At 37.8% G+C, this 25,904-nt stretch overlaps 2 protein-coding genes across 2 annotated transcripts; one reads left to right on the forward strand and one right to left on the reverse strand.

The window, feature by feature from the left end:
- Positions 1 to 4,035: 4,035 nt before the first annotated feature.
- Positions 4,036 to 12,266, forward strand: ctr9 (CTR9 homolog, Paf1/RNA polymerase II complex component). The gene is made up of 23 exons (XM_024295120.2): positions 4,036 to 4,415; positions 5,328 to 5,426; positions 5,692 to 5,931; positions 6,012 to 6,129; positions 6,203 to 6,292; positions 6,432 to 6,688; positions 6,779 to 6,886; positions 6,973 to 7,209; positions 7,340 to 7,558; positions 7,781 to 7,964; positions 8,057 to 8,145; positions 9,323 to 9,508; positions 9,734 to 9,821; positions 9,892 to 10,040; positions 10,121 to 10,237; positions 10,310 to 10,455; positions 10,530 to 10,601; positions 10,687 to 10,822; positions 10,901 to 11,053; positions 11,127 to 11,275; positions 11,348 to 11,444; positions 11,535 to 11,647; positions 11,715 to 12,266. The coding sequence occupies exons 1-23, from the start codon at positions 4,371 to 4,373 to the stop codon at positions 12,058 to 12,060; spliced, it is 3,438 nt and encodes a 1,145-aa protein (XP_024150888.1). The 5' UTR covers positions 4,036 to 4,370; the 3' UTR covers positions 12,061 to 12,266.
- A 341-nt stretch (positions 12,267 to 12,607) lies between these two features.
- eif4g2a (eukaryotic translation initiation factor 4, gamma 2a) lies at positions 12,608 to 18,287 on the reverse strand (the record flags this gene model as incomplete). The annotated part of the gene is made up of 20 exons (XM_024295251.2): positions 12,608 to 13,209; positions 13,297 to 13,418; positions 13,500 to 13,708; positions 13,788 to 13,992; positions 14,073 to 14,331; positions 14,417 to 14,632; positions 14,710 to 14,805; positions 14,882 to 14,986; positions 15,083 to 15,184; positions 15,264 to 15,421; positions 15,495 to 15,633; positions 15,746 to 15,928; positions 16,008 to 16,118; positions 16,211 to 16,362; positions 16,441 to 16,507; positions 16,592 to 16,723; positions 16,814 to 16,916; positions 17,029 to 17,154; positions 18,075 to 18,131; positions 18,217 to 18,287. Coding segments are annotated over 20 exons (2,679 nt in total), but the record flags the coding sequence as incomplete, so codon positions are not given.
- Positions 18,288 to 25,904: the final 7,617 nt, after the last annotated feature.

Raw genomic sequence — 25,904 nt, forward strand, 5'->3', positions numbered from 1 at the left:
GATGGTAGATTTTTGGATAAAAGTTTTGAGTTATGTTCTGCTTTTTCAAATCTGAAGCATAACAATCCAGATGTGTTGCCAGAAGGATGTTTAAATTATGTTTTGTTTTTCACTCAGGCACCAAAACTAGAGGTGTGTATTGGCAAGAGCCTGGCGATACGATGAGTATCCCGATACGTATCTCACGATACGATAAATCTTGAATCTAAATTTTTTAACGAAAAAAAGTTCATTATTAATTTTTTAAACACTTTTTTTGTTAAATCTAAAGTGGAATTAATTGCACAATTAGTTCCATCTACTTACTACTCTTACTTGAGACTGAACGTAAGGCAACTTGGACAATTAGAAAATGAGTCAGGACTTCTCTGGACTGACATACCTCATAAGAAGTTGTTGTGAGTGATCCAGTAACCTCATCAGCTCAGCCTGCAGACCCTGCAACCCAACATACAGTCACTGCTTAAGAAAAAAGTGGTTTGGCCATAAACATTTTTTTTTGTCAAAGATAAATAAAAATTGCAACAAAATTAAACAAGAGGTCTTTTCAAATATACCTTGATCATTTTGTGGTTCTCCACATGAAAGCTCTTCATCTTGTCCATGATTATTTCCTTCTGAACAAAAACATTTCAAAGCAAAGTCGAGGAAAAAAGTCAAAAAAATAGTGTGAAAAAAATGTTTTTTCACACAATTTATCCCAAACTGACCTTTGTTAACTCTCTGCCTCTAAGCATCAGCATGAGTAAAGTTTCTTCAAGTTCACCCTGCAAGAACAAAGTATTCAACTCAGAAATCAGACCTGTTTTTCTGAGAAGTACGCACCAAAGTTTCACACGAACCCTCAGCTCTGAGTTGATCTTCTTCAACTTGTTCAGGTCATCCTCAGCCCTCGTCTTTTCAAAAGTAAGCTTTTCATTCTGTCGATGAAAAACATCTATTTAGACATGGAGCACATCTGTTACTTTTTCAGAAAAGAAGAAGGTTTGGGACCACCTTGTCTTCAAGTCTTTTAACGTAAACTTTGAGAGATTCAACATCACTGCTCTAAAAGCCAAACCAGAATAAGCATCTGTGTGAAAAATAAAATATTGGCTTGTAGCAAGAGGGCGAAGGTGTCTTTAATGTACCAGTTTGGAGAAGCTGCTCTGGGTTCTGCCTGCTCTCTCCTGGGTTTCTCTTAAAATCTGCTGGGTCTCCTCCAGTTCGTCTTTCAGAAATCTCACTGCCTGTGTTGACCGCTGAGCACTGTCCACACACAAACACAAAAAAACATCTTCAAATGTACACAATTACCTGTATTTAAAAACATGTCGATTGGTAAGTGTTTGGAAATTGTGAACCAATAAATCTAGAGTTGCCTTTGAACCGTTTTATGTATTTGTTTTAATACTACAGTTACAATATCAAGTTTTTCACTGAATGCACTTACAGTAGTGAAGACAGGATTACACAGAGAGAAAACGCTGCATTTATTGGGATTGTTATAGGTTCAAATAAACTTTAATTTTCTTCTTTGGCTCTACTTTGTTGAATCAGTCCACTTCCTCCTGAAACTTTAGCTGCACTCTTTGCCTTTTCTTTTGCTTCCTTAAGCTTTAATTGGACCACTTTTTCACCAAAAAACAGTTCACATTGCAAAATCTCTTTGCTTCAGCAGAAAAAATAAGAAAAAAATATTTAATGCTGTGTTGCTTTTACTTAACAATTGTTTCTGTTTTGAAAAGTTTTAAACTAGACCAAATAAATTACAAACTGACAGCCAGCATCCTATTACTTTAAAGTTAAAAATGAGATGTTTAGCTTTAGAAATTTGGTTCCTTGTTTGTGCAAGGAAGATAGTCTCTCACCTGTCCAGCTGTGCCTGCAGCTCGGTGACTTCCACACTGAGCTGCAGGTTCGTGTCTTCACACTGAGCCACCATCCTCAACAGGCTGCTCTTCTGCTTGCTCAGCTGCTGGTGAGCTTGCTTCAGTTCATCCACAGTGCTCCACAGATCCTGTTCATCCCTGAAAGCAAATGAGCTGTTAGGCATTGATGAAGACCGTGTACTGATTATAGGTGGAAAATACAAGCAAATGAGAAAACCAACCGGAAACACTCCATTGAAGCTGCTTTGCTTTTGGTTAATGATGAATCCAGTCCTGAAAGGACACCATGTCAGACGCAGATATTTCCTTTTTTTCTGTGATGAAAACAATTGTCGCATACTAAACCAGATAAAGCGAGCTCACTATTCACAGGCATTTTAGACGAGTCAGGCCAAGACACACCACTGGCTCCAACATCGAGGCTGGATGAAACAAAAGTCTGTAATTACTCTTTTTAGAAAACTCATATTTTTGAAGGTACAAACCAAAAATTACTCAAAACACACAAAGCTAAATGCAAACATAGATTACCATTAGTTATTGTGGATTTTAATACATTTAAATATAATGAAGAAAATTCTTATTTTAGTTTAGTTCACATATAACATTAATAGTAAATATGACTTTTAATACAGCTGAAATTACAAGATTTTGATGGTGCAGAGTCATAGAATAAACACTGATATTCTGTCTGACTGAGCAATTCAGATAAATTGCTTTGAAAGGGAGTAGGGAAAAGCAAATGTATACCATTCCATTTAGAGAAAGAAAAACAGTTTAATCCAACAAAATATTTAGATTATTCAACAACTCTAACCATATATATCTCCTGTGTTTTACCTGTTGTGGCTGCACTGTGCGATCCATTCCCTCATGGTGGAGTGGAACGTCTCTCTGCTCACCTTTGGGTCCTGGCGGTCTGGATCAAGCAGGAGTCTGAGGGCAGAAAGCTTTTCCTGTTCTGCACTCTGAGCTATCAGGCTCTGCAGGTACTGTATGATGTTAGAGGCCAACAGTTCTTCTTGGAGAAGTGATGAAAATAAAAAAAAAACATCTTGAATCCTTTTCTTAAAGTCCTTCAACATTTATAACACCATATACATATAATTTAAAGATATGTTTATCATAAAAACAGCAAGCAAGCACTTCAACACTTTTTTGAGTCCCTAAAATACACAAGGTTGCAAAAACGAATGGACAAATAGGAGATAATCTCTAATTAAAAAAGAAATAAACTACACATGAGGTAAGCACCTGAGTTGTTGGCTTTGCAGGTGTTATACATGACGTCAAGGAGTTCATGTTCAGAATATCCGTCTTTTTTGTCCTCAAGCAAATCCTCTGCCACACAGCCTGATGACTCCCAGACTTCAAATCCTGACACAGACAAACACTGGTTCACAATCTAGCCCGTGTGAAGAGAAGTGAGTGTTCCAAAGTACTTACCATCATGACCATCCGACATTCTGTTTTGTGTCTTTTAAAGGTCCCTGCACAAAATGTTCTGGTTGACTGTCGCATTCCTAAATTACAAGATATTTAATACTGTAAACGAAAGTCAAACCATAAATTTGGTCAAATGAAAGCATATTAAGAGCAGAATATCTGAAGATGCACTATTAGAACAGAGAACTGTCAATGTTTGATTTATAATCAAATAGTAGATTGGCTCTTTGAAAGCAATGCTGCACCACTACAGCTTTTAGATTCCTTTTATAGTCTCAATAAAGCTCATGTTATACTTCTAGAGGTCAAGGTCATTTTATTTGTGTATTTAAAAAAAGAAATTCAGAAAAAAAGCTTCATTCAGATGTAAAATATCAAGGTACAATACAAGAATAAAAAACCTACCTTTCAATCTAAACAGTTCTTCAGGTACTGGGATTCTGCATGTGGTTGGGAACATGCTTGTGTTGTTGCTGCTTTACATCAAAACCAGCTGACATCCTCCTGCCCTGTTCTGCCAGCCTCCTTCTCCCTCCTTTCAAAACACTTCACATGCTGTCAAGCACATCACATGCCGTTCACTTTAATTCATCACTCCTTAGTAGAAATTCAATTAAACTGAAGCTAAATTTAATGTCTTTAGTATGTAGAAAATGAAGTTATGCTTTAGTGAACAAATCTCATGTAAAGTTAGGGATTTTATTGCACTGTAGCCTACAGGAAGACACATCTGCAGGTACTCTGTAGAAAATTTACAGTGAGCTGTGCCGTTTCTAGCCATTTCTTGTATTGAGCACATTATTTATCTATCTTTTTTTATGATTATTTTTTTTTTCTTGAATTTAGCTTTAGCGATCACTTGTCGGTGTGCCCTTTCGGTTCGTTTGTAGGAACCTTTCTCTTACGCAGTCTGCTATTCCAGCCGGATTGAATTTCGGTTGCACGGTCTGTTGCTTGCTAGGGCACCAACTAGCAAGCAACAGACAACGGGCTATATTTTTTGTAGTATTTTTTTTATTCTATCTCCAGAAGGATCTACCCTTCAAAGCCAAGATGTCTCGTGGCTCAATCGAGATCCCCTTGAGGGACACGGATGAGGTAAAAAAATGGTTGCACTTGTTTTTCGAGGGAAGAGGGCTAGTGTTTGGATACGAACCTCGCTGCGATGCTAGTTTCTTATGCTAACAGTTGCTAGCAAGAGCTAATGTTCAAATTTCGTCTTACAGATATAAAAAAGTAAATAATATAAGCATTTGTGCTGTTTTATTTTTTATTTTTTTTGCAACTTGTCTCCACGTGTACGCAATACAAGTACACTTAAAATTAAATATAGAGAGGCAACATGCAAAAAGTTATGGGCGAAAATCATGTAAGTTAAGATAACTTTACTGCCCTTGTTGTTGTTGGGATAAACTTAAAGCTAACATTTACAAAAATGGACTAATGCCATACCTTGTGCATCACATACATCAACAAATATATTGAAATATAAAGAATGTACTCAAAATGACAACTTTGAAACTATACACATGGCCAATTTCTTCAACATAACTCAAAAACTCAAAAACATGGAATACATTGAACTCTATCAATGAGAACAAATTAGCTATATGTTTTTAGCCCGAGGGTTCTTTAGAAAATTAATTTTATTGCAACTTCTATTTTGCTTTAGGACCTTGACAACATATTTTCAAGTTTATTTTGAATTAAAAGTTTTAAGTTTGAGTATGTGCTCACACAAACTTTGAAACAAATAATATATATATATGTATATATATATATATATATAATTAATGTCTGGTGCTTGTAAACTAGACAATTATCAATTTTCTGAAGTGCATTGTATCAAATTATTAGTTATTTTTGGTATTATCTTAACCATGTTACGATTTCACACACAATTAAAAGTTACATTCTAAGTTCTGATACCTATTTACTGTCACACAAACTTTAATAAGGATCATTATGTCAATCTTGATCTGTCCTGAAGAAATAAACCGTTTTGTGCAGGTTATCGAGCTCGACTTTGACCAGCTTCCTGAGGGAGACGAGGTCATCAGCATCTTGAAGCAGGAACATACGCAGCTTCACATCTGGATTGCTTTGGCAGTGAGTGTTTCGAATAATAAACACCAATTATTTTACTTTTGGTTTCTTGCAATTTCAACTTAAATTTCTTGAAAGTACTTTCTTGAGATATTAGGTCAGCAGATTATTAAGCTAAGTTGTTTTTAGTTTTTTATTTCAATAACTGCAAACTAGATTCTTGTGTTTTGCTCTTGTTTTTAAAAATGACACATTGTTTGACAAAAATCATGTAGATATAGAATGAAAAGTCACATTTATACCCTCTGAATCATGTTTTTCGCCTCAGTTGGAGTATTACAAACAGGGCAAGACAGAAGATTTTGTGAAGCTTTTAGAAGCTGCACGAATTGATGGAAACCTCGACTACAGAGACCACGAAAAGGACCAGATGACCTGCTTAGACACCTTGGCTGCTTATTATGTTCAGCAAGCACGTAAAGAGAAAAACAAAGATGCCAAGAAAGAGCTCATCACCCAGGCCACTCTGCTCTATACCATGGCTGACAAAATCATCATGTACGACCAGGTATGACAGATGTTTCATAGCAGGCAGAAGTAAGGAAAAGTTTACTTTATTTAAATGCACTGTATTGTGTTCTTGTTTAGAACCATTTGTTGGGAAGAGCTTGTTTCTGCCTGCTGGAAGGAGACAAGATGGACCAGGCTGATGCTCAGTTCCACTTTGTCCTCAACCAGTCCACCAACAACATCCCCGCTTTGCTCGGTACAATTAGTTTTTGAGAAAAGCTTCTTGGTGGCAATGAGTTTGAAATAATAACGCCTTTGTTGTTGAATAGGCAAAGCCTGCATCTCATTCAACAAAAAGGACTACAGAGGAGCACTTGCATACTACAAAAAGGCTTTACGTACAAATCCTGGCTGCCCAGGTAAAATGTGTTTTATGTTGTGTCATTAAAAATGCAGTCTCACTATAGAAGTCCAGCTGAAAACAGGATTGATTTTTTTTTTGTTAACTTGCTTAAATATATGACTTTTTTTTTTTTTAAATTTCTTGTCCTCGTGTAGCTGAGGTAAGGCTGGGGATGGGCCATTGCTTTGTCAAGCTAAACAAACTGGAAAAGGCCCGTTTGGCTTTCAGTCGAGCCCTGGAGCTGAACTCAAAGTGTGTGGGAGCGCTTGTTGGTTTGGCGGTTTTGGAGCTCAACAACAAAGAGGCAGACTCCATAAAGAACGGCGTGCAGCTCCTGTCACGGGCCTACACCATCGACCCCAGCAACCCCATGGTGCTTAACCACCTTGCCAATCACTTCTTCTTCAAAAAGGTAAACCCTCAGTTTTACTGTTTAGTATTAATGACAAAAGCCTGGTTTAGGCTGAATTTTCATTGCTTGGGTTTGTGTGTTCATTGCTAGGACTACAGTAAAGTGCAGCATCTTGCACTGCACGCGTTTCACAACACTGAAGTCGAGGCCATGCAGGCTGAGAGCTGCTATCAGCTAGCTCGCTCATTTCACGTCCAGGTAAGTTACTCTTTTTAAACTCGTTTAGGTTTCATTAAATTAAGAATATTTATGAATTTATTCTGTTTGTTTTGTTTGGTCTTCAGGAGGACTACGACCAGGCTTTTCAGTATTACTACCAGGCCACTCAGTTTGCATCAACTACCTTTGTGCTGCCCTTCTTCGGTCTGGGTCAGATGTACGTTTATCGACGAGACAAGGAAAATGCAGCACAGTGCTTTGAGAAGGTTCTGAAGGCCTATCCCAACAACTATGAAACCATGAAAATCCTGGGGTCTCTCTATGCAACGTCTGACGATCAAGACAAGAGGGATATTGCCAAAGTGCGTTTCTCTGGGGATTGATTTTGTCCCATGGCCTGGAAAATTCCATCTGTAATTAAAGCCTTTTTAGTTGTTTTTAAAGTCGCTGTCAAATCTAGATGTGTGTCTTTTTTGCTGTTTTACTTGTTAGGGCCACCTCAAAAAAGTAACAGAGCAGTACCCGGATGATGTAGAGGCGTGGATTGAGCTCGCCCAGATCTTGGAGCAGACTGACATCCAGGGTGCTCTGTCTGCTTACGGCACAGCTACCCGCATCCTGCAGGAGAAGGTGCAGGCCGACGTTCCCCCTGAGATTCTCAACAATCTGGGCGCTCTGCACTTTAGACTGGGGAACCTGGGGGAGGCCAAGGTAGAGATGAGCAACTTTTTCTTGTTATTCGCACTTTTCAACTGATACTTTTATTGTTTATTGCTTAACGGCTTGGTATTTAAACATGAAAAAATATGAAGACTTTTTCATCCATGCTGTTGATTCTGCAGCCTGGAGCACATAAATTCTACAAAGTGAATGATGGGTTAAACAGTTTGTACTACTATCTCAATGTCGATCCCATCTTTTTCTCCTCTATAGAAATACTTCCTTGCATCCCTGGACCGAGCCAAAGCTGAAGGGGAGCACGATGAGCATTATTACAATGCCATTTCTGTCACCACTTCCTACAATCTGGCCCGTTTGTATGAGGCGATGTGTGAATTCCACGAAGCTGAGAAGCTCTACAAAAACATCCTCAGGGAGCATCCCAATTATGTGGACTGTAAGCTCCAAACTTAAAGCACTGAGAAGAGGGGAAACAGATTTTGTTTTTCTCTAAATAACAATTTTTAAATGAACGTTGTCAATTTTCAGGTTATTTGCGTCTTGGAGCGATGGCTCGTGACAAAGGGAACTTCTACGAGGCCTCTGATTGGTTCAAAGAAGCCCTGCAGATCAATCAGGTATGAAAAGTAGACGCTAGAGCAGTAGTCCCCAACCTTTTTCTGGCCATGGGAGAGTATAAATTAGACAATATTTTCACAGACCTGTCAGAACGGAGCAGAAGTTGGCTTTTTTATGCTTCTGGTTTCTGAAAATCTTTCAAATTAAAATGCTACTACCAGAAATTTAGCTTTAAAAAAGTCTTAAAATGTCTGTACATTTTCTTTTTTTTACAGAAGATGAAGATTCATTAAAACAAAGTTGTTGATTTTTAGAATTTCTTTTTGATTTGAAAAAAATCCACAAAGGAAACATTACAGGATTTTTTTGCCCCCATAGAATGTCATCTTTTTACACTCAGGGAAAAATATTTATCATATATTGTCATGACATAAATCCTCATTCATTGGGTTTTTTTTTTCCACACATAAAAACATTTTCTGTGCCAGAGTTTCTGAGCGGATGTCTACATTAGTCAGCCTTGCTGTAGGAAATTTCTCAAATGTTGCTTTTAGAAGTTTCCACAAATCAGAAACTTTATTTGATTGAGTCTTCATTCTCCGTAAAATGTTTGCGGCTGTTTTGAACTTTGTGATGAAGATTTTCCCTTTAATCTCAGGAGATTGAGGCTAAGAACTGAACTCTAGCTTCAGCTACGTGCAACTTTTAAGGTGTGATGGATAAATAAAGCAAAATAATATGACACAACTATCGTAAAACTGTTTTTTCCTAAATACAATATAAAGGTGAATCCACCGTGTTTAAAAACTTTTTTTTATCTGCATGTGTGAAACAGTTGAGAGTCTGTCGCAGCGTGTTAGACAGAGCGGCTTCTGCTACATTAGAACAACTGTCTCAATAATTCCGTATGTAGAAGAAGACTCCCGGTTTTGTCTGTAAATATCAGCTTTATTCTTCTGTGAAGTTGAAGGCTCTTCTTCAGTTTCCTCAATTGCTCTTTTCTGAAGAAACATTCCTGATACGTTTTACTGTTTTGTTTTTGGTAGCTTTTTAGCTTTGGGCTGCTACCTCAGTAATCGAAGTTGCCATGCAAGTAGCCACTTTAAGTCACGTGATGAAGACGCTTGTTGTGAACAGAATTTGGTAGTTTTTACAAAATAAAACTCCCATTGGAATCAGAAAATAAACTAAACTGAAATAATGGTGTAAGATCTTTGTTTGTTCTGTGTGATACAGGATCACCCGGACGCCTGGTCCTTAATCGGTAATCTTCACTTGGCTAAACAAGAGTGGGGGCCAGGGCAAAAGAAGTTTGAGCGGATTCTGAAGCAGCCGTCCACCCAGAACGACACCTACTCCATGCTTGCTCTGGGGAATGTGTGGCTTCAAACCCTGCACCAGCCAACAAGGGACCGGGAAAAGGTGCAGCCATCTGCAGTCATTAACGACAGGACAGTAAAAGTAGTGTTGCAAAGGCAAAATTCTTATATTAAAAAAAACAAAAAAAAAACGTACTAATTATTGTTTTTGAAAATACGCATACGAGGTTAGGTAGTACAGAAGTTGTATTCTAGTTATAACACTGTTTTCAGATGGAGGAAAAACTCCATAAATGGTTTTCCTCATTACATCTATCTCTCTGAATAGGAAAAGAGACATCAGGATCGAGCTCTGGCGATATACAAGCAAGTCCTGCGAAATGATGCCAAGAACCTTTATGCTGCTAATGGCATTGGTGCGTTACACCTTTATTTCCTTATTGCTGTCTTCTCTCACATTCATCTTACATGACTCTGCTGCGTCAGGTGCCGTGCTCGCCCATAAGGGCTATTTCCGAGAGGCTCGTGACGTGTTTGCTCAGGTGAGGGAGGCCACGGCCGACATCAGCGACGTCTGGCTTAACCTGGCTCACATCTATGTAGAGCAGAAGCAATACATCAGTGCCGTGCAGATGGTAAGGCCCCCACAAATGTAGAAAAATAAATCCTTAAAAAAAATGTGGGTATTTTAACATTTTTTTATTCTGCTCTTCAGTATGAAAATTGCTTGAAGAAATTTTACAAGTATCAGAACACAGAGGTTCTGCTGTACCTGGCCAGAGCCTTGTTCAAATGTGGAAAACTGCTGGAGTGCAAGCAGATCCTGCTGAAGGTAACATGAAGGCAAATGAAGATCTCCGCTCTGTGATGTCGGAGTGTAACTTTCTGATGTGTTCTCATCAAGGCCCGCCATGTGGCTCCCAGTGACACCGTGCTGATGTTCAACGTGGCGTTGGTCCTTCAGAGACTGGCCACTCTAGTGCTGAAAGATGAGAAGAGCAACCTGAAGGCTGTTCTCAGTGCGGTGAAAGAGCTTGAACTTGCTCACAGGTGTTTGATTTTTCCTCTTCATCCTGCTGGACACATTTTGTTCTCCTCTTACCCTTTTTTTTGCCTTCTAACAGGTATTTCAGTTATCTCAGCAAGGCTGGAGACAAGATGAGGTTTGACCTCGCCCTCGCTGCGTCTGAGGCCAGGTATGATTCAGTTACAAGTATTTTTTTTCCTCTCTTTTCAAATGTTCTAATCCCGTATAACTTTTTCTGTGTTGTGGGAATCCAGGCAGTGCTCGGATCTGCTGAGCCAGGCTCAGTATCACGTGGCACGAGCGAGAAAGCAGGATGAGGAGGAGAAGGAGCTTCGAGCTAAACAAGAGCAGGAGAGGGACCTGCTGCGCCAACAGCTGCTAAAACAACAGGTGTTTCAAATGCACACACAAATATTGGTGATTTAAAAAAAAAAAGTGTCTAACTTTTATGAGTGTTTTTCACATCAGGAGGAAAAGCGAAACAAAGAGGCAGAGGAGCAGAAGAAGCTCCTGGAGCAGAGAGCTTTGTTCGTGGAGAAGACCAAGAATCTGCTCAGCTTTGCAGACGTTCCAAAAGAAGCGTCAAAGGACAAGAAGAAGGGAGGAGGCGGCAGTGGACGTGTGAGTGTTTACACTGCAAACTGACCACAGGAACCCTCCGTTCATTACTGAAAAACATTCTTCTCGGTTGAAGCGCAAGAAAGGAGGAGACATGGATGAGTTTGTAAACGATGACTCGGATGAGGACCTGCCCTTGAAGAAGAAGAAGAAGAGGAAGGGAAGTGGCAGCGGCAGCGACCAGGATGACAACGAAGATGGAGAGAGGAAAAAGAAGAAGAGGAGGTGAGCCCGTTGTGTTGCTTTCACTGCTTGGTGAGAATAAAGGAGGTGCTGAAATGCCCTGCTGTGTTCCAGACCAACCAAAGGCGGAGATGATAGCGATGATGAAGAAGGTGCACCTCGACCTAAAAAGCAGCGCAAACACAAAGAAGGACGCAAGAAGATAGAGAAGGTCTTTTCATGGCTTTGGCTTGTTCTTTACTATTTAAATCTTTTATATCAATTTTCCCTTTGTGACTTTTATGTGTTATTTCTCCTGCAGCCCCAGCCTGAGCGAATGCCACCATCCCTTAAAGGGAAGATCAAGTCCAAGGCCATCATCTCCTCCTCCGAGTCTTCTTCAGATGAGGACGGACTGAAGATAGCAGAAGACAGGTAAGAGTAATTGATGGCATATATAAGGTTAGAACCACATCACGCAATACGCTCACTCTTCCTGCAGACATCAAAGAGACAGCGGCTCAGGCTCTGACGACGAGGGCAGTAGCCACAGGAAACGCATCATGTCCGACAGCGAGGCGGGAAGCCCTCAGCGATCTGCGGCCTCGGAGGATGACGAGTCTGGCAGCGACCGGCCAGTGAAGAGAAGGGTGCAGCGGCAGTCCGACTCTGAAGCGTCGGACAACGAGAGCAAGAAGAGCCGCTCGGGATCAGACGACGAGTCGAGGGCCGGCTCACCTGCTGCAGCTTCCGACGCAGGATCGGAGGCGGGGTCAGATAACGAGGGCTCCCCACGCCACTCCGACAACGACTCAAAGCAGGAGGGATCCAACGACGACAGTGACTAAAGACTCAAAACTATGATCTGGATTTTTTTTATTTACTGTCAAGATCTAACGTGCATTTATGTTCAGGAAGTTTCGCCTTCCCTTCTGGAAATTTTCATGAAACCGTTTTTGGGTAATTGATTAGAAAACAGAATTTAGTGGAATTTAAGTGTAGATCTGTTTAATCAGGTCTAAATAAAGTTTGATTTATCCAAAGAAATTGTGAAGCTTGTGTAAGGTGTTTGCACCAATATGTTAGGGAAACGTATACATTACAAATAGGAAATTTCAAGACAAAGAACCTTTATTTACGATTGTGGTTGTAAACTCAGCTTGCTCTCACAATGGGAAACTGCAGTGACGCTTTCGATCAATGAATACAAGTTACTGTTGTGTCATGATTTATGGAAATCTGACGAGTGGCGAACAACCATAGCAAAGACTGAGCTGTTAATGTCCAAAAGAACCCGAGACATTCAAGTATAATCAGATATGTCAGAGGTATATGCAGATGACTCAGAAGGAAAACAAAAAGGCCACAATAATCATTACAGCATAAAACATTGCATACATGAAAAAGCTTTTGATTTATTTAAGTAAATGTTGGTGCATGAAATCATTGTGCAAGTTGTAAATGGCCTGTTAAATATATTAAAATCCAGTTTAAAATGGAGAAACTTGAGGAAAAAGAAACTTCAGTATTTGACAGTAACAGAATTAAAAGGAAACTTTTAGAGTATCTTCCTATTGCAACAACTCACGTTTACAAAGTGCAGCTAAAAACCCATTAACAATTTCAGATCAAACAATTATTTGTTCTTTTCTGTAAACGGTGAAAGGCAGTTATGGCAGCACTTGGTGACGCTTAAGAGTGGGTCCACCTTTTAATCCAATGTTGCACAGTATTAAATAAAATAACCCTGGCCAGGTCCAATGTTGATCTACTGCAAGGTTTGACTGAATTAGGAAAAGTAAATTGATTTTGAGAAAACACACCTAATTTGAATGAATTTGTAACCACGACAAGAGACAAAAGTAGAAGAAAATACCACGGAACATTTAAGTTCAATCATTGCATCTTAATACATGGCTTTGGCCCGAATTTCAGTAATCTTCGTCATCTGACTCCTCTTCCTCTGCAGTCTCCAGCCAGGTTAGCCATTGGTTCACCTATAAGAGAAGGACAAGTTAAGCTAAAAAGTTGAAGCCTAAGCAAAATACACAAAAAAAATAATAAAAAAAACAAGATCATGTTACCTGAAATAAGGCCTTTCCTTTGCCTGGGTACTCTTGAGTGATGTCTTCTTTCCATGAGAGGAAGGCTTCTTCTTCAATTATTTCCATGTCATAAAGATTCACAAAGTAGCGAAGCAACATCCCTGGTTGAAATCAAGAGAAAGACATTAGGCTGATGAAGATTACTGGTACTTTTTGACAAAAATGAGATGAATTTCACGTACCTTTAGGGAAGCCCTTGGTGTTGCAGTGCACCTGCAGAGCGTAAAGAGCACTGACTTGCAAGTTGATGTGGTCGTGGAGGAACTTCTGCATAACGGGCTTGAAAGCCAGCAGCATCTGCTTCTCTTCATCCACCTGCTCCTTACTAGGTGATGCAAACTGCTCTTCGTCATCGTCAGGGTTGATCTCATATGCAATGTACTGCAAGAAGCTGAAGAAAAACCACCAATTATACGAGTACCTCTCGATAAAAATCAATTCAGCCAAAACAAACTTCTTCATTGCTGTACCTTGTAATCAGGATGTTGACAAAGCCTTTGTCAGTGTGAAGTTTAGGAGAGATGTTGTCCTTGATCCATTTGTAGATGGACTGTGGAGAAGGATCCACCTTGATTTGCTTCAGCAGCTCCTTCTCCAGTTTCATCAGTGGAAACAGAAAGCTGAGACCTTTGCCCTCCAAGATCTCCAGCATTCTGTCCTTGTTTTGATCAATTTCTGTACATCAAAAACGAGAAACGTCGTTAGATTAAGCTCAACCCTTTCAATTTAAAACAGCCAAACCAGTGTGCTCATACCAGGTAGCATCTTCAGCATGTTGACGTTGCTCTGCTGGAACAGTTCGGTCAGCCAATCCCGGTCCTTCAGCTTGACCATCTGCTGCAGGCACAGCAGGAAGAGCGGGAAGTGTGCTCCGTTCTCCAGATGATGGGAGAAGTCTGCAATGCTGACCATGTCAGAAATGATGGCTCGAGCTGCAAACTGAGCCAGGTAGGACTTGACCAGAGGGATCTCTTCCTCAATCTTGGAGTTCTGGTCCAGGACAGTAAGGAAAGCCTAGACAGAAGAAACAGGATGTTAATCTGTGATGTTCACAGACATGCATAACATCCCAATGGTCTGAAGCTTCTTTTTAGATTACCTGCAGTAGATTATCACCAGTGGCAATGCCCTCAGTACAGAGTGTATGAATTAATATGCTTGCATGTTCCTTGTCATCATCGGATCGGTCCAGGGAATAGACTATGATCTTGTTCAACATCTCAGACACAAAGTGCTTTGGAACCTTCATCTCCTTTAAAGCGTTGATTGCCTCATCAATGCATTTGCTGTTCAGGTAGTCTGCAACTAGTGTTTCCTGAAGTGCAACAGGAGATAGTCAGATTAGCAATAAAACTAAAACTCCTAATTAAATACGAAGTCTAATAAACTTACAGTCATTTTACACAGTTCCTCTTTTGTGGGAGGGGCCTTTTTGCTGGATTTCATTGGCTTTTCCTGTATTGGAGGTGGAGTGCTTTTGAGACCAAGCTGTGGGTTAAAGAAAAGTTAAATTTCTGAACCACATATTAATCTTAAAAAAACAAAAATAAAAAAGAAGTGTTACCTGTCCCAAAGGTGAACCCGTTGGAGGAATCATGGTCATTTGAGGCTGCAGTTTTGGCACTTGATTTTTATTCATGACAAAGGACTGTGCTGGCCTCAGACTGATCTAAATATGGTAAGATGTTAGGATTGTGAGTGTTGGTTGTTCAAAGACAAAAGTTTTGTTTAGCAACTTAAAGACAGAACATAAAAGAGTCTGTACCTCATCAGCATTGAGCTTCCCCTTTTTGTTGAACCGTGGAGCCATATCCTTTGCTGATCCAGAATGATTTTGTTTATGGCTGAAAACTGGTGAATTCTGCCCCTTTAAAGTTTCGCATCAGCATTAGTAAATTCAGATGTACATTCATAAAAGGCTATAATATATTAATAAAAATATTTACCTGGCTTGCTTTTGTGAATGTTTTGCCGCCTGCTTCAAACTGAGGCTGGTGTGAACTGTTTCCACTGTGTCCATTGAACAGCGGGTTGGTGCGATGACGACCCATTGTAGGAGAGTAGTGGTCCTGAATTACTCCTGGACCGGTCCCAATACCAATACCTGTTCAAAGATGAACAACACATTTTTTTTTTTTTAATATTAGTTTATTGTAAAATACTACACTACTACAAACCTGGCATTTGTCCAAACATGTCAGCCAGCCTGCCCACAGGCTCCCGGTCAAACTTCATCCTTTGTGGCAGGAAGGAGTTCTCCATGAAGAAGTCATTTCTCATCGCATCATTTGAAGGTGGAATAAAAACGCCCAAATCCTGAAAAATTGGGAAATCTGTGAGACCTTTGATATACAAATATAGGAGCAGCTGTAAAAAATGAAATGAGTGAAACCATTTTTTTTTTTAGAAGTGGATCGGACAGACCAACCTTTACAGCATCCTGGCGAACTTGATTGATGGTCTTCGGTCCATTGTCAACATAAGCCTTGCGAGGAACCCAGTTGTTTTCTCGCAGCTCCACTGTGTTCTGCAGCAGGAACCGGATCCTTGCTGGCAGCTCCTTGTTGTTTGATAAGGACCTCATTCGGCCAAAGTATTGATCCATCAATGACTGTAAGAGGAATTTAGGTTATAATAACAATATAGAGTCCCAAAGCCTTCATCTCACTTTTTAACCCTTTTGTACTCACCTTAGCCTTTTCATGGTCAAGTTTAGGCCCCACTGTTTTCATTATCTGACAGAGGCATTCCAAATCTTCACCCATATCCTTAAGCTGCACTCTCTTTTTCTTCTCCAAAAGCTACAAAATATGAAACAATTTTAATTTTCTTCATTCTATTAAGTGATACAGTTAAACAAGTAACATTCCAAAATACAGCAGATAGAACTTACTGTTTTAATACACCTATGGAGGATGGATTCGTGGATGAGGTCGAGTTTGCCAAGTTCCCCGATGAATTTGATGTTACCCAACATCTTGAGCTTTGCCACAGACCGCTGCTCCTCCTCCTCAGAGGTGAGGGGGTTGTCATGTTTGTCAAAGACTACAAAGAGATAAACAAAAAGTTCAAACATCTCATGCAGTATTCTGACCGCCTAAATGGAAAAACTATTTCACTTACGGTCAACATTCTTGGAACGGTTCTCAAACTCATCTTGAAGTTTTGAGATCAAAAGCCTTCTGAAGGTCTGCAAAAATGAACATGAGACTAATGTTAAAAAAAAAAAGTAGACATCACGAGGGAAGTGAAGCTGAAATAAACTTTTCCTTACAGTATTCTGCTTTTGTGCTGTTGGACTTTCTTCTGATGGATCTTCAAAGTTTGGAGCATCTTCTGACAAACGAAGACATAGCTGTGCATATAGCTGGCTGTACTTCGGCTCTTCTAGGGCTTTGTCAACAATCTACAGAGAGAAAAAAAAAATCATTAACGAAATAACTTATTTTTTAATCAGTTATTGGATGATTCTTCTTTTAAAGTTAAGAGTGCTCACCAATAAGATGATTCCCTTGAGGACAAGTTTTGAATCGACACCCACATTGAGGAGCTCCAGACACAGTTTGTCAAACTTTTCAGGAGTTAGCTTGTTAAGTATGCTGGAGAATTACAAAAAAAGGAATTCGTCACATCAGTCTGCCAATACAAATGCAAGCCTTTTCATCGGAACGTTACAAGTCGTTTTCAAAACATTCCATGATTGGAACTTACCCTCTCACTTTTCTGAAGATTGCATCGTTTTCCCCTTTGTCTTTGGAGGAGTTGACATCTCGTCTAGTGCTTCGAGAAGGTACCCATCTCTGAACGTTAGAACCTGGGGTTTTCCCCAGGAACTCGCTGTAACAAACAATCTTATTATTAGGGAGAAAATATTTCTGCCAAATTCTGATTTAGCAGAACATATTTTGGTACAGCAATTATAGAACATATAACAAAACGCAAAGATGTAAAATTCTACATTTGTTTAGTAATTATTCACCTAAGTACCAACTTTTGTTGCTCTAAATTGTAGATTTATATATCATTTAATTCAACTTGAACATCATTTTATGGAGCTGACTTCAACAGAACTATAGATCTATAAGAGTGCATTTCCATTTTTTTTAGTTCTCACAAGTTTCAGAGTTTGGCTTTCAGCCTGTGTAGAACGTTAATGGACATGGCCTTCAGGAGTTTCATCGTTTATACTTGAAATGTGTTGTTTTACCAAGTGAAGGTTTTGGCTTTTAGCTATAGATGACATAAAATAAACAATGCAGCATGCCAAGGATGCTGTCTGCCATTGTTTAGGATTTTCTTTAGTCAACAGGAGTGCTTTTCTTCTCGGCCCAAGATTTGGCATGAGAAAAAAATGAGGGAAAAACAAACAAAATCACTTTCATTTTAAATCCCAGACTTAACATTCACTCCAATGTTCTTCGGAGGCATAATGAAGGGACATTCTTATCACAGAAAGAAAAAAAACAATGGAACTAGTTGAAATTTGTTGGCAGTAGGCACAATAGGCTGCAGTATGCATAGGCTGAACAACATGGAACACATTGTTCCAACAAAGGGTACGGACCAGAACATGGAAGAAATGGTATAAAATAAACAAATTAACAATTTTAATGAAAAAATATTTATCTATGGAAACAAAAAAACTGCATTTATTGACATTTTTCAAAGATACATTTATTTTAAACAGTCAACAATATTAACAAATGGGTTTCTGTTTTGGATAATAATGAAAAATACATAAAATAAAGTAAAGTTACCCGTTGCAGACAGTCTTGGGATAGTGCTGAGGTGCACCCCCACCTCCTCCGCCCACACTGTTAAAGAGAACAATAAAGTTTAAGGCCATTACTTTTAAAATACACATATTTAACAAGAATATTAGAAAAATATTTGTTTTACCTGAAACGAGAAGGTCCCCCTTGTGCAATGACACTCTCCACTTTGGCGGCTTGACAAAGAATATGTGGTAAGAATCAAATTCTAGGAATGGGGCAGAAAAAGAACGTCCTGGAGGAAAACAAGCAACGAAGAGACCAGTTAGTAAAAGAAAAAATAATTACATTAAGGAGTTTTTAAGAAATAAAAGAAAATAAATATCAAACGACTCTACAATTATTCAGGATTTGTGAAACGTACAACACGCTTCCTGCGTGACTAGTCTGTCGAGGTTAGCATTAAGCTAACAATTCCAGCGAACCGTGAGGTAACTGCGTTCCCAAAACTTTCTTATTCAGACCGTCTTGTTCCGTGTCGTCAATACATATATTGTTTGTTAGATTACTCTCGAATTTAAGACCATTTATAAAAATAAAAAAGAAAGAAAGAAAAAGGCTCACTTTGGATCAACACCTTAAATCAAACATCCCCATTAAAATACGTTTATTCAAAAATATAAATATCTACAATATCCTGATATGGGTCCAGTAGCTCGGATATTGATATTAAGAGCAAAAAATATTTGATATTTCACTAAAATTATCTCAAGTAACGATACAAGATTAAAGGCCCCGTTTTTTTCTAGAACAGTTCACGAATGTACGTCAAATGTGTCCTTACACATGAACTATAATTGTAAAATAATATTTTTTCCCGAAATAATATGGCTATATTGAAACAATTCTGGGCAAAATCCTATTTATTTAAAATAAAAACAACCAAGACAGGTTTGGTTTTATACGGTCTTTGTTCAGAAACCGGAAGTGTCGACAGCGACATCTTTAGGGTTTTTTTGTTCTCGAGGCCGCCGGTAAGAGAACAACATGTAAAATACAAATAACAGTCAAGATTTTATATATTTTTATGACATTAATCTATATTGGTAAAATGTACACGTGTTAAAACGCCGATCTCTGTTTTAATCCACAGTAACTTCGTCGAACTTCCTCCTGGAACAATCTGTTAGCTTCTGCGTTAGCTAGACAAAAAAAAGACACGTCTTACCTTCACGAAAGGACTCAGACTCGCTTTTGTTGTCTCAACAGACGACAAATAAATAAATAAACCTGGTTAAAAATAAATATTCGAAACGTTTCTGGAACACCGAGGCGTTTTTAGCTTTTTTTCCCCGTTAGATTCTAAATTGTGAAATCTATTTGCTCAGGCGAAGCAAACATCGACCAAATACTGCTGACTAGAGGACGTTACGTAGGCGCAAGGTTATATACCGAGGAGCCTTTAGCTCCTCCCATCAACGTGACGTACTGCCGAAGTTAACGCAAGGCCGTCATTTCACAATACTGTCTCGGCACGTTCTGTGTTATTGGGGAAAATATGAGACAAGCTTGAAACTATTATAACATTTTAATGATGAGTAACTCTATGACTAACTATCACCCTAAGTTAAATATATGAAGAACGAATTCTTATTCAATTTACAGAATAAATTACTTTTATTGGTAAGTTATTGGTTGGAAATTTTCATAAAAAGTTACATTTAACACACATTCATTGTAATCTTTGCTTCTTTACTACAACTGTGCAATCCCAAATAAGGAAGAATAAATACAATTTCACAGCATACCTTCTACTAAATTCTTGCATTCAAATGTTAACTGCTCAAAGTACTAAAAAAAGGAAATAAAATTGAATAATAATAATATTTGATACTCAAACAAATCAGATAATCCTTGGATTCCAATATGTCATTTTACATTTTTGTATAACCAAATATTAAAACATTTTATTACTTTTTTGGGCCTTTTTAATGGGAGATTTCATATCCACAGCTCTGCGTTTTTGAATTCTTTCTGCAATTTATTTCATCTTGTAAGTAGATTTGGATATTTTCCATATTTCCACTAGATTAGGATCACTTTAAACATTTTAAACCTGTCATAGATTCTTTTTTTCTCTTTTTTTTTTTTAATATACGTTGCCTTTTTTAGATATAAAGAAGAAATTTCAGAGAAGGGCTATGTCATGAACTGTCTGGGACATTGTGACCCTAAGTGAGTATGTGAGTGCATGTATATCTAATTTTTATCGTCTATTTTGTTTTAACATTTAAATGTTATCCTAAATTGTATAATGTCATAAAATGAGTTATTTTCATGACAAAAATAACAAAATTCCAAGTCAAATATGTGGGCTGACTTAACACATGACCTTTTCCATCTAGGCGTAAAACTGCTCAGATATCTCATATTTGTTTGTCAAAAATATTTGTATTGACATAACAAATAATATTGACTTTTCTTTAAACATAATTTCCTAAACTTTCCCACAGCACACTTGTTAAATACATAATATATATATTTTTTTACCTGAAGTAAGAGTTCAAGAGTTTTTAATGACATTAATTCTCATTAGAGTAAAAGTGTATCACTTATAAAAGTTTATTGGCATTTCTGAATTGTGGGTCTAGTTAATAATAAAAGGTCTTCCTTGAAGCATATACTTGCCAGGATGAATCACTTCCTGACCGTAAACACATGCAGAACAAGATTAGACAGATAGATAACGCCTCTTTGTGGCTCAAGTTACATTGATGATACGTTAATATCTAGAAAACAAATGTAACATTTAAAATTGAAAGTGAAACGAAAAAAAACAAAAAAAAAAAATATGAATTTTTAAATATGAACCCTCTGTAGAATTGATTGGAATTGTGCACATATGAGTTGTTGTCGAACAAAATGTTATTTTTGTAGGTGAAGCTCACAAAAACAGTATCTGCTGGTGTAATTCCACAGACTTAAAAAAAGGTCAAACCTGCATATCTAGATTGTCTGGCTACACTGTATTGACTGTGTATTGTAAAACTCCTTTATGTGTGCACAGTAAACTGAAGACTGTTGATCAAAAAGGACATCGGTCTTTGAATTTCCAACAGCAAAGCTGGACCTGTTTGACCTGTGATGTTTTACAGAAAAGCAAAACAGTAGCTCGGCTCATGATCACAGTTCTTCATGTCTCCAGTCAGATAATTCACTCTTAGTATTGATGATAAGATCAGTATCAAATGTGTCAAATGTGATCACAGTTATCACTCTTTTCTTAATTTGATCTTATTCTATCAGCTAAAAAAACACCAGACCCTTTTCAAATGTCAAACTAATTAGCACAAAACAAACAAAAGCTTTAAAGAGTGCATCACATTAGGGTTTACCTTTTTACTCCAAAGGAAGTAAAAAAATATAATGCATAAAAAAATATTCCTTAACAACTTGGGCGTATTTAGTTTTCATTAAAATTTTTGAAATTGAGCCATGTAACCCCTATGTTTTAACTTTTAACTAAATCTAATAGAACATGTCATAAAAAAAACATACAAACATGGCAAAACATACAGTTTAATTTTACAAAGAGACTAAATAAATACCCCCCCGATAGATTTACGTTTTTCCCACAAATGGGATACAAATTTTTATCATAATACTCTTTAGAAATCAGATAGGTGGAAGCAGTGGAAATGTTTCATTAAAACAAATTGGGGTGGGGGCAGGTGGAATCATTCATGTAGTCATGTATAATAGTCTGTTTCCAATGAAACTCTACTTCCTGAATATATTTTAGTGCATTTTTTATTATTTTTTGCCTTAAAAAAAACATGATTAGGTCAGTTATTTACTCAAAATAACAAGGGTTGTAAACACTCACAACAACAATAACCCCAAACTTAAAATAAAAAGTTGGTGCTAAATTAAACAAATAAGAAAAATGTGTTTTTGTACTGTATGGTTGTAGTTCATAATGTATTTGTATTTTAGGTTATTTTAAATGAATAACACTTACGTTATTCTTTTTTTAATGTAAATTTTAGATTCTTTTTATTTTATTGAAAACATTCGGCAAAAAGTTTATTACCTGCTTTAAAAAGTATTCCTGAGAAAATGTTTTTCTCACCACAACTATGAGGGGATCTATAACAGAACCCGGAAAAAAACAACTTACTTTAACAATTTATTTTGGTTCTTTGAGCACAAAATCCTAGAAAAAATAGACCCTGTTGCTAATCTGGAAATCAAACATTTTACAGCAACTCAACAAACGATTTAATCAAAATGTTCTAAAATACCTTTTCAGGAAGAGGAAGTTCTCTGCCTAGGGGCTTCACGCAACATACTTTGACCATCTTTTTTGTTATGCACGATTGTGGCAGAAGAAGGAGAACCTTCGAATAGGACAAGGTACACACATGGTCCCCTGCAGAGCCTTCCACCAGCTCAAACCTGAAAAGTTTTGTCCATCTAACACAAAAGCTTGAATACTCAAAACTGAAAAACACTGTAAAATGGAATATTGGGTTTCCTCTATTTGCAAAGTAAAACTATGTGTAAAATTAAAAAAGGTTCAGTTGCCTGTAAAAGACTTTTCAAACTGTGTGTTTACTTAAAATGACTATAGAGTGATCAACAAATAATTTTCGAAATAAATATTGATTCATCTAATTTTCACTGAAGCTGTTGCCAACATCTGAGCCACTAGATGGCGCTACAGTGCTTTCTGGTACACATGGTACTTCTGATCTTAATTATTAGGGTAAAATCTTAATTATTAAGGAAAATAAACAACACTACCTTGAAAAGGTTTCTTTATAATCCAATTTGTTGATGTTTCAGGCAAACCATGACTTAATTAAAAAGCATGAGTAAAATCATAAAGAAAAACAAATAATTTTGTCTGTAGGAGGTTAAGACAATCCTGTCAATGCAGTTTCTGATGAACTGTGACAGGCAACATAAGTCAGGTATTAACTGAAATGCAGGAAGTGAATAGGTAAATATAATAACGTTTTTTAAATTTTATTTGCTTAAATCACCCAATAATTAACATTATTCAACTAATCTGTTCTCCCTTGTTATTTTTTTTATTTAAAGTTGATGTTTGACTTGTCTTAGAGGAAAAGGTGATAATAACAGTGAAAAAAGAGCTGTTTCCAGCTGAGTTGGATGTCAAGGTCTCACATTGTGGAGTCCTCCACATTGTTGTGCATTCCAGAGGCAATGGTGAGAAAATTTACCTTAGATGTGCTTTTCTGGATTTGACAACAAAGAAAAGAAAATGAGACATTTTTCCGGGATTTCATGTCAATTTCTAAGTATGAACTGGATGTGGTGGTCTATGAAAAAAGAGGGCCTGGTGTATTTTTAATAACATGAATGTGTGTCATCACTTAAAGCTGTGGATCAGGTTGGCAGTGAATCTCTTGGTTCCACTTCAAAGTGACTTCAAATCTGAGTAGTCTGCAGAAAGGAATGAGCATCAAGTGACGAGGGACACTGAGAACTGCTGGATTGTCAATCACGGCATATTACTGCAGTGTCCTTGGTTCTAATGTCCCCGCACTCTTTAATTGCATGTCAGACCTTCGTTGTCTTTAAAATGTCTATCCTTCATTTTTTAAACACACACACATACAAAGTCCAGGCCTACAATGGTTATCTGGTTTGAATCTTTTGCCAATAGTTTTTTAACCCTTTAACACGTGAGATGTTGCCACTGAGGCTTAAACACACAAAATGCATGCTGGCTTGGTGGCACTTTTTTCCTTCAGAATCTGCTGGATTTACACTAGTCCTGTTAATGGTTGAAAAGTTATGGTAAATCAAAGAACATAAACACTAGAGCTCCAGTGTTAGTAGAAAGTGCAAAATCTTGAAAAGATATATGCATGAGGCAGTTTTTGTACCAAAAAAGGACACTTATTATTTTAACATTTTATATTTTAGGTTTAGGACAAAAAAGCAGAACAGTTAAAGGTTCATTTATCTTGAAATTGACAACATAAGAGCTTCAAAACAGTTTTTCCAAGATGCAAAGAGCTTGCTGTAAAAGTCTTGTTAGTATTCTGTGAAAACTGAGACATTTTTTTCTTGCACTCTTTTGTCTTGCAGCCTCATTTTTGGAATTCTTGGAGCTTGTTTATTGACGCATGACCTATCACATCATGCACTACTATGCGATTGGTCAAATGTCTGCTGTGGGTGTGGTGTGGGAGTTGCATGCTAAACATAGAATGATGTGATCCCACTTGCATCCAATCAATATCTACACTCACTTTCTTTCTTCATTTGACTTAGTTACAAATTAATCATTTTTGCTTCAAATATGTCAACTTTAAAACGCTAGTACTGAAATATTCCCACCAACTTGTTGTTCTAGTGTTGTGCTTAAATATGAAAGATAATTGTTCTTGCAACCATGCATGAAAGACAAATTTCCCACCTTTTGAAATTTTAGAGGACTTTCTGGGCATGGTAATAGCATGGTGCATGATAACGTGTGTTTAAATGCATGACTGATATTTTGATTTAGTGTAATCTGTTTTGCAAATGCCAATATTCACACCACTTACCCACATTTGAAAATAAACACATCCCTAATATACAAAAACCCTCAGGACTATCATAGCTTTGTGTGTCTAAAAGTTATCAAATAATAATTTAGGTCATCCAGAGATGCAGTCTCTTTGAAATGTAAATTGAATCCTGACCACAAATCCCATCATCAGCAATTAAAGCTTTTCTGAATGATTTATGTATAGCTGTCTATTAGATCTCTTTCCTCCCCGCACCATCATCTTGTGAAGCTCCGTTTCTTATGTCAAAAACTTTTTCGCCCAGCTTGCTGCTTCTATTTCTGTCCTCGGCCGTCTAGGACATTTCTCCCATTTATGACATCAAGGTTTTGTTGCTTCCCATTTAATCATTTAGAGCAGATGGAAGGGTCTATACATGGTCGGCGTGGTGTGTGTGGCATCGCAAATTATCGTGCTGGACTCCGAAACCTGCTCCTACCGCTTCTGTGCTTAATATTCTGTGCACATGCTGCATAAATATGCTGAGCCAGAGCGCCAGTGGATGTCCTGTGTGCCAAATAGGGATTGACTTGAGTGACTGCCTGAGTCATCGATGGCAGGCCCAGTGTCTGATTCCAGCTCTGCTTGCACTTTGGCTGGACTCAACCTTGGGTCTTATCCTATTATCATAGGATTTGACGGCGAGGAGGGAATTCATTCAAAGCAATCATTCAGATGAAAGACTGATGTGTTTGCTCTTTGATAAGGCATACATAAATATACCAATAAGTCTTCATCAGTCAGTTCTTGACTGATTTTGAATTGTAAACTCAAACATTTCCAGTTGACTTTGTTTTAAATATTTGCTCTTCTATTCTGTTTAACAAAAGTACACAATTTAACCTCATACACACCGACGGCATCAGAATTAGATTGAAAAAATGCAAAGAAAGACAACTTCTAGTTTTATAGCAAACTTCATCATTATATTCCAAGGAGGTTCTTGTCTGACTAACACCTGACTCTCTGCACTTCCTCAACACCTCTTGTTTCCCTCACCCTCAGGTTTGTTAAAGTCTGGATCACCTCATACATCCCCCTTTCACAATTTCTCCTCCTTTAGCTCACATCCTTCATGGAGGGCATGACATTTGACAACATTCAACATCACACCATCAACTTCCACTTCCTTCAGGATCACTCCTACTCTGCTCTTCTTTCCATCCACATTGTGATAAAACAACTGGATCTATAAGCCTTGTTCCCTTTCTATCTGGTCTCTTGAACACACAGAAAATCCACTTTTTTACTCTCATTGTGTCGGCCAACTCTCTACTTTTAGCTGCCA

Source organism: Oryzias melastigma, linkage group LG3 (assembly GCF_002922805.2).
Source record: "Oryzias melastigma strain HK-1 linkage group LG3, ASM292280v2, whole genome shotgun sequence".
Lineage (NCBI taxonomy): Eukaryota > Metazoa > Chordata > Actinopteri > Beloniformes > Adrianichthyidae > Oryzias > Oryzias melastigma.

Bases quoted from the DNA above. Each gene is read 5' to 3' on its own strand.
- ctr9 (XM_024295120.2), top strand. From the start codon at position 4,371: ATGTCTCGTGGCTCAATCGAGATCCCCTTGAGGGACACGGATGAG. The intron at 8,146-9,322 runs GTATGAAAAGTA...TGTGTGATACAG, and splicing joins AAGCCCTGCAGATCAATCAG to GATCACCCGGACGCCTGGTC. The intron at 9,509-9,733 runs GTGCAGCCATCT...CTCTCTGAATAG, and splicing joins CAACAAGGGACCGGGAAAAG to GAAAAGAGACATCAGGATCG.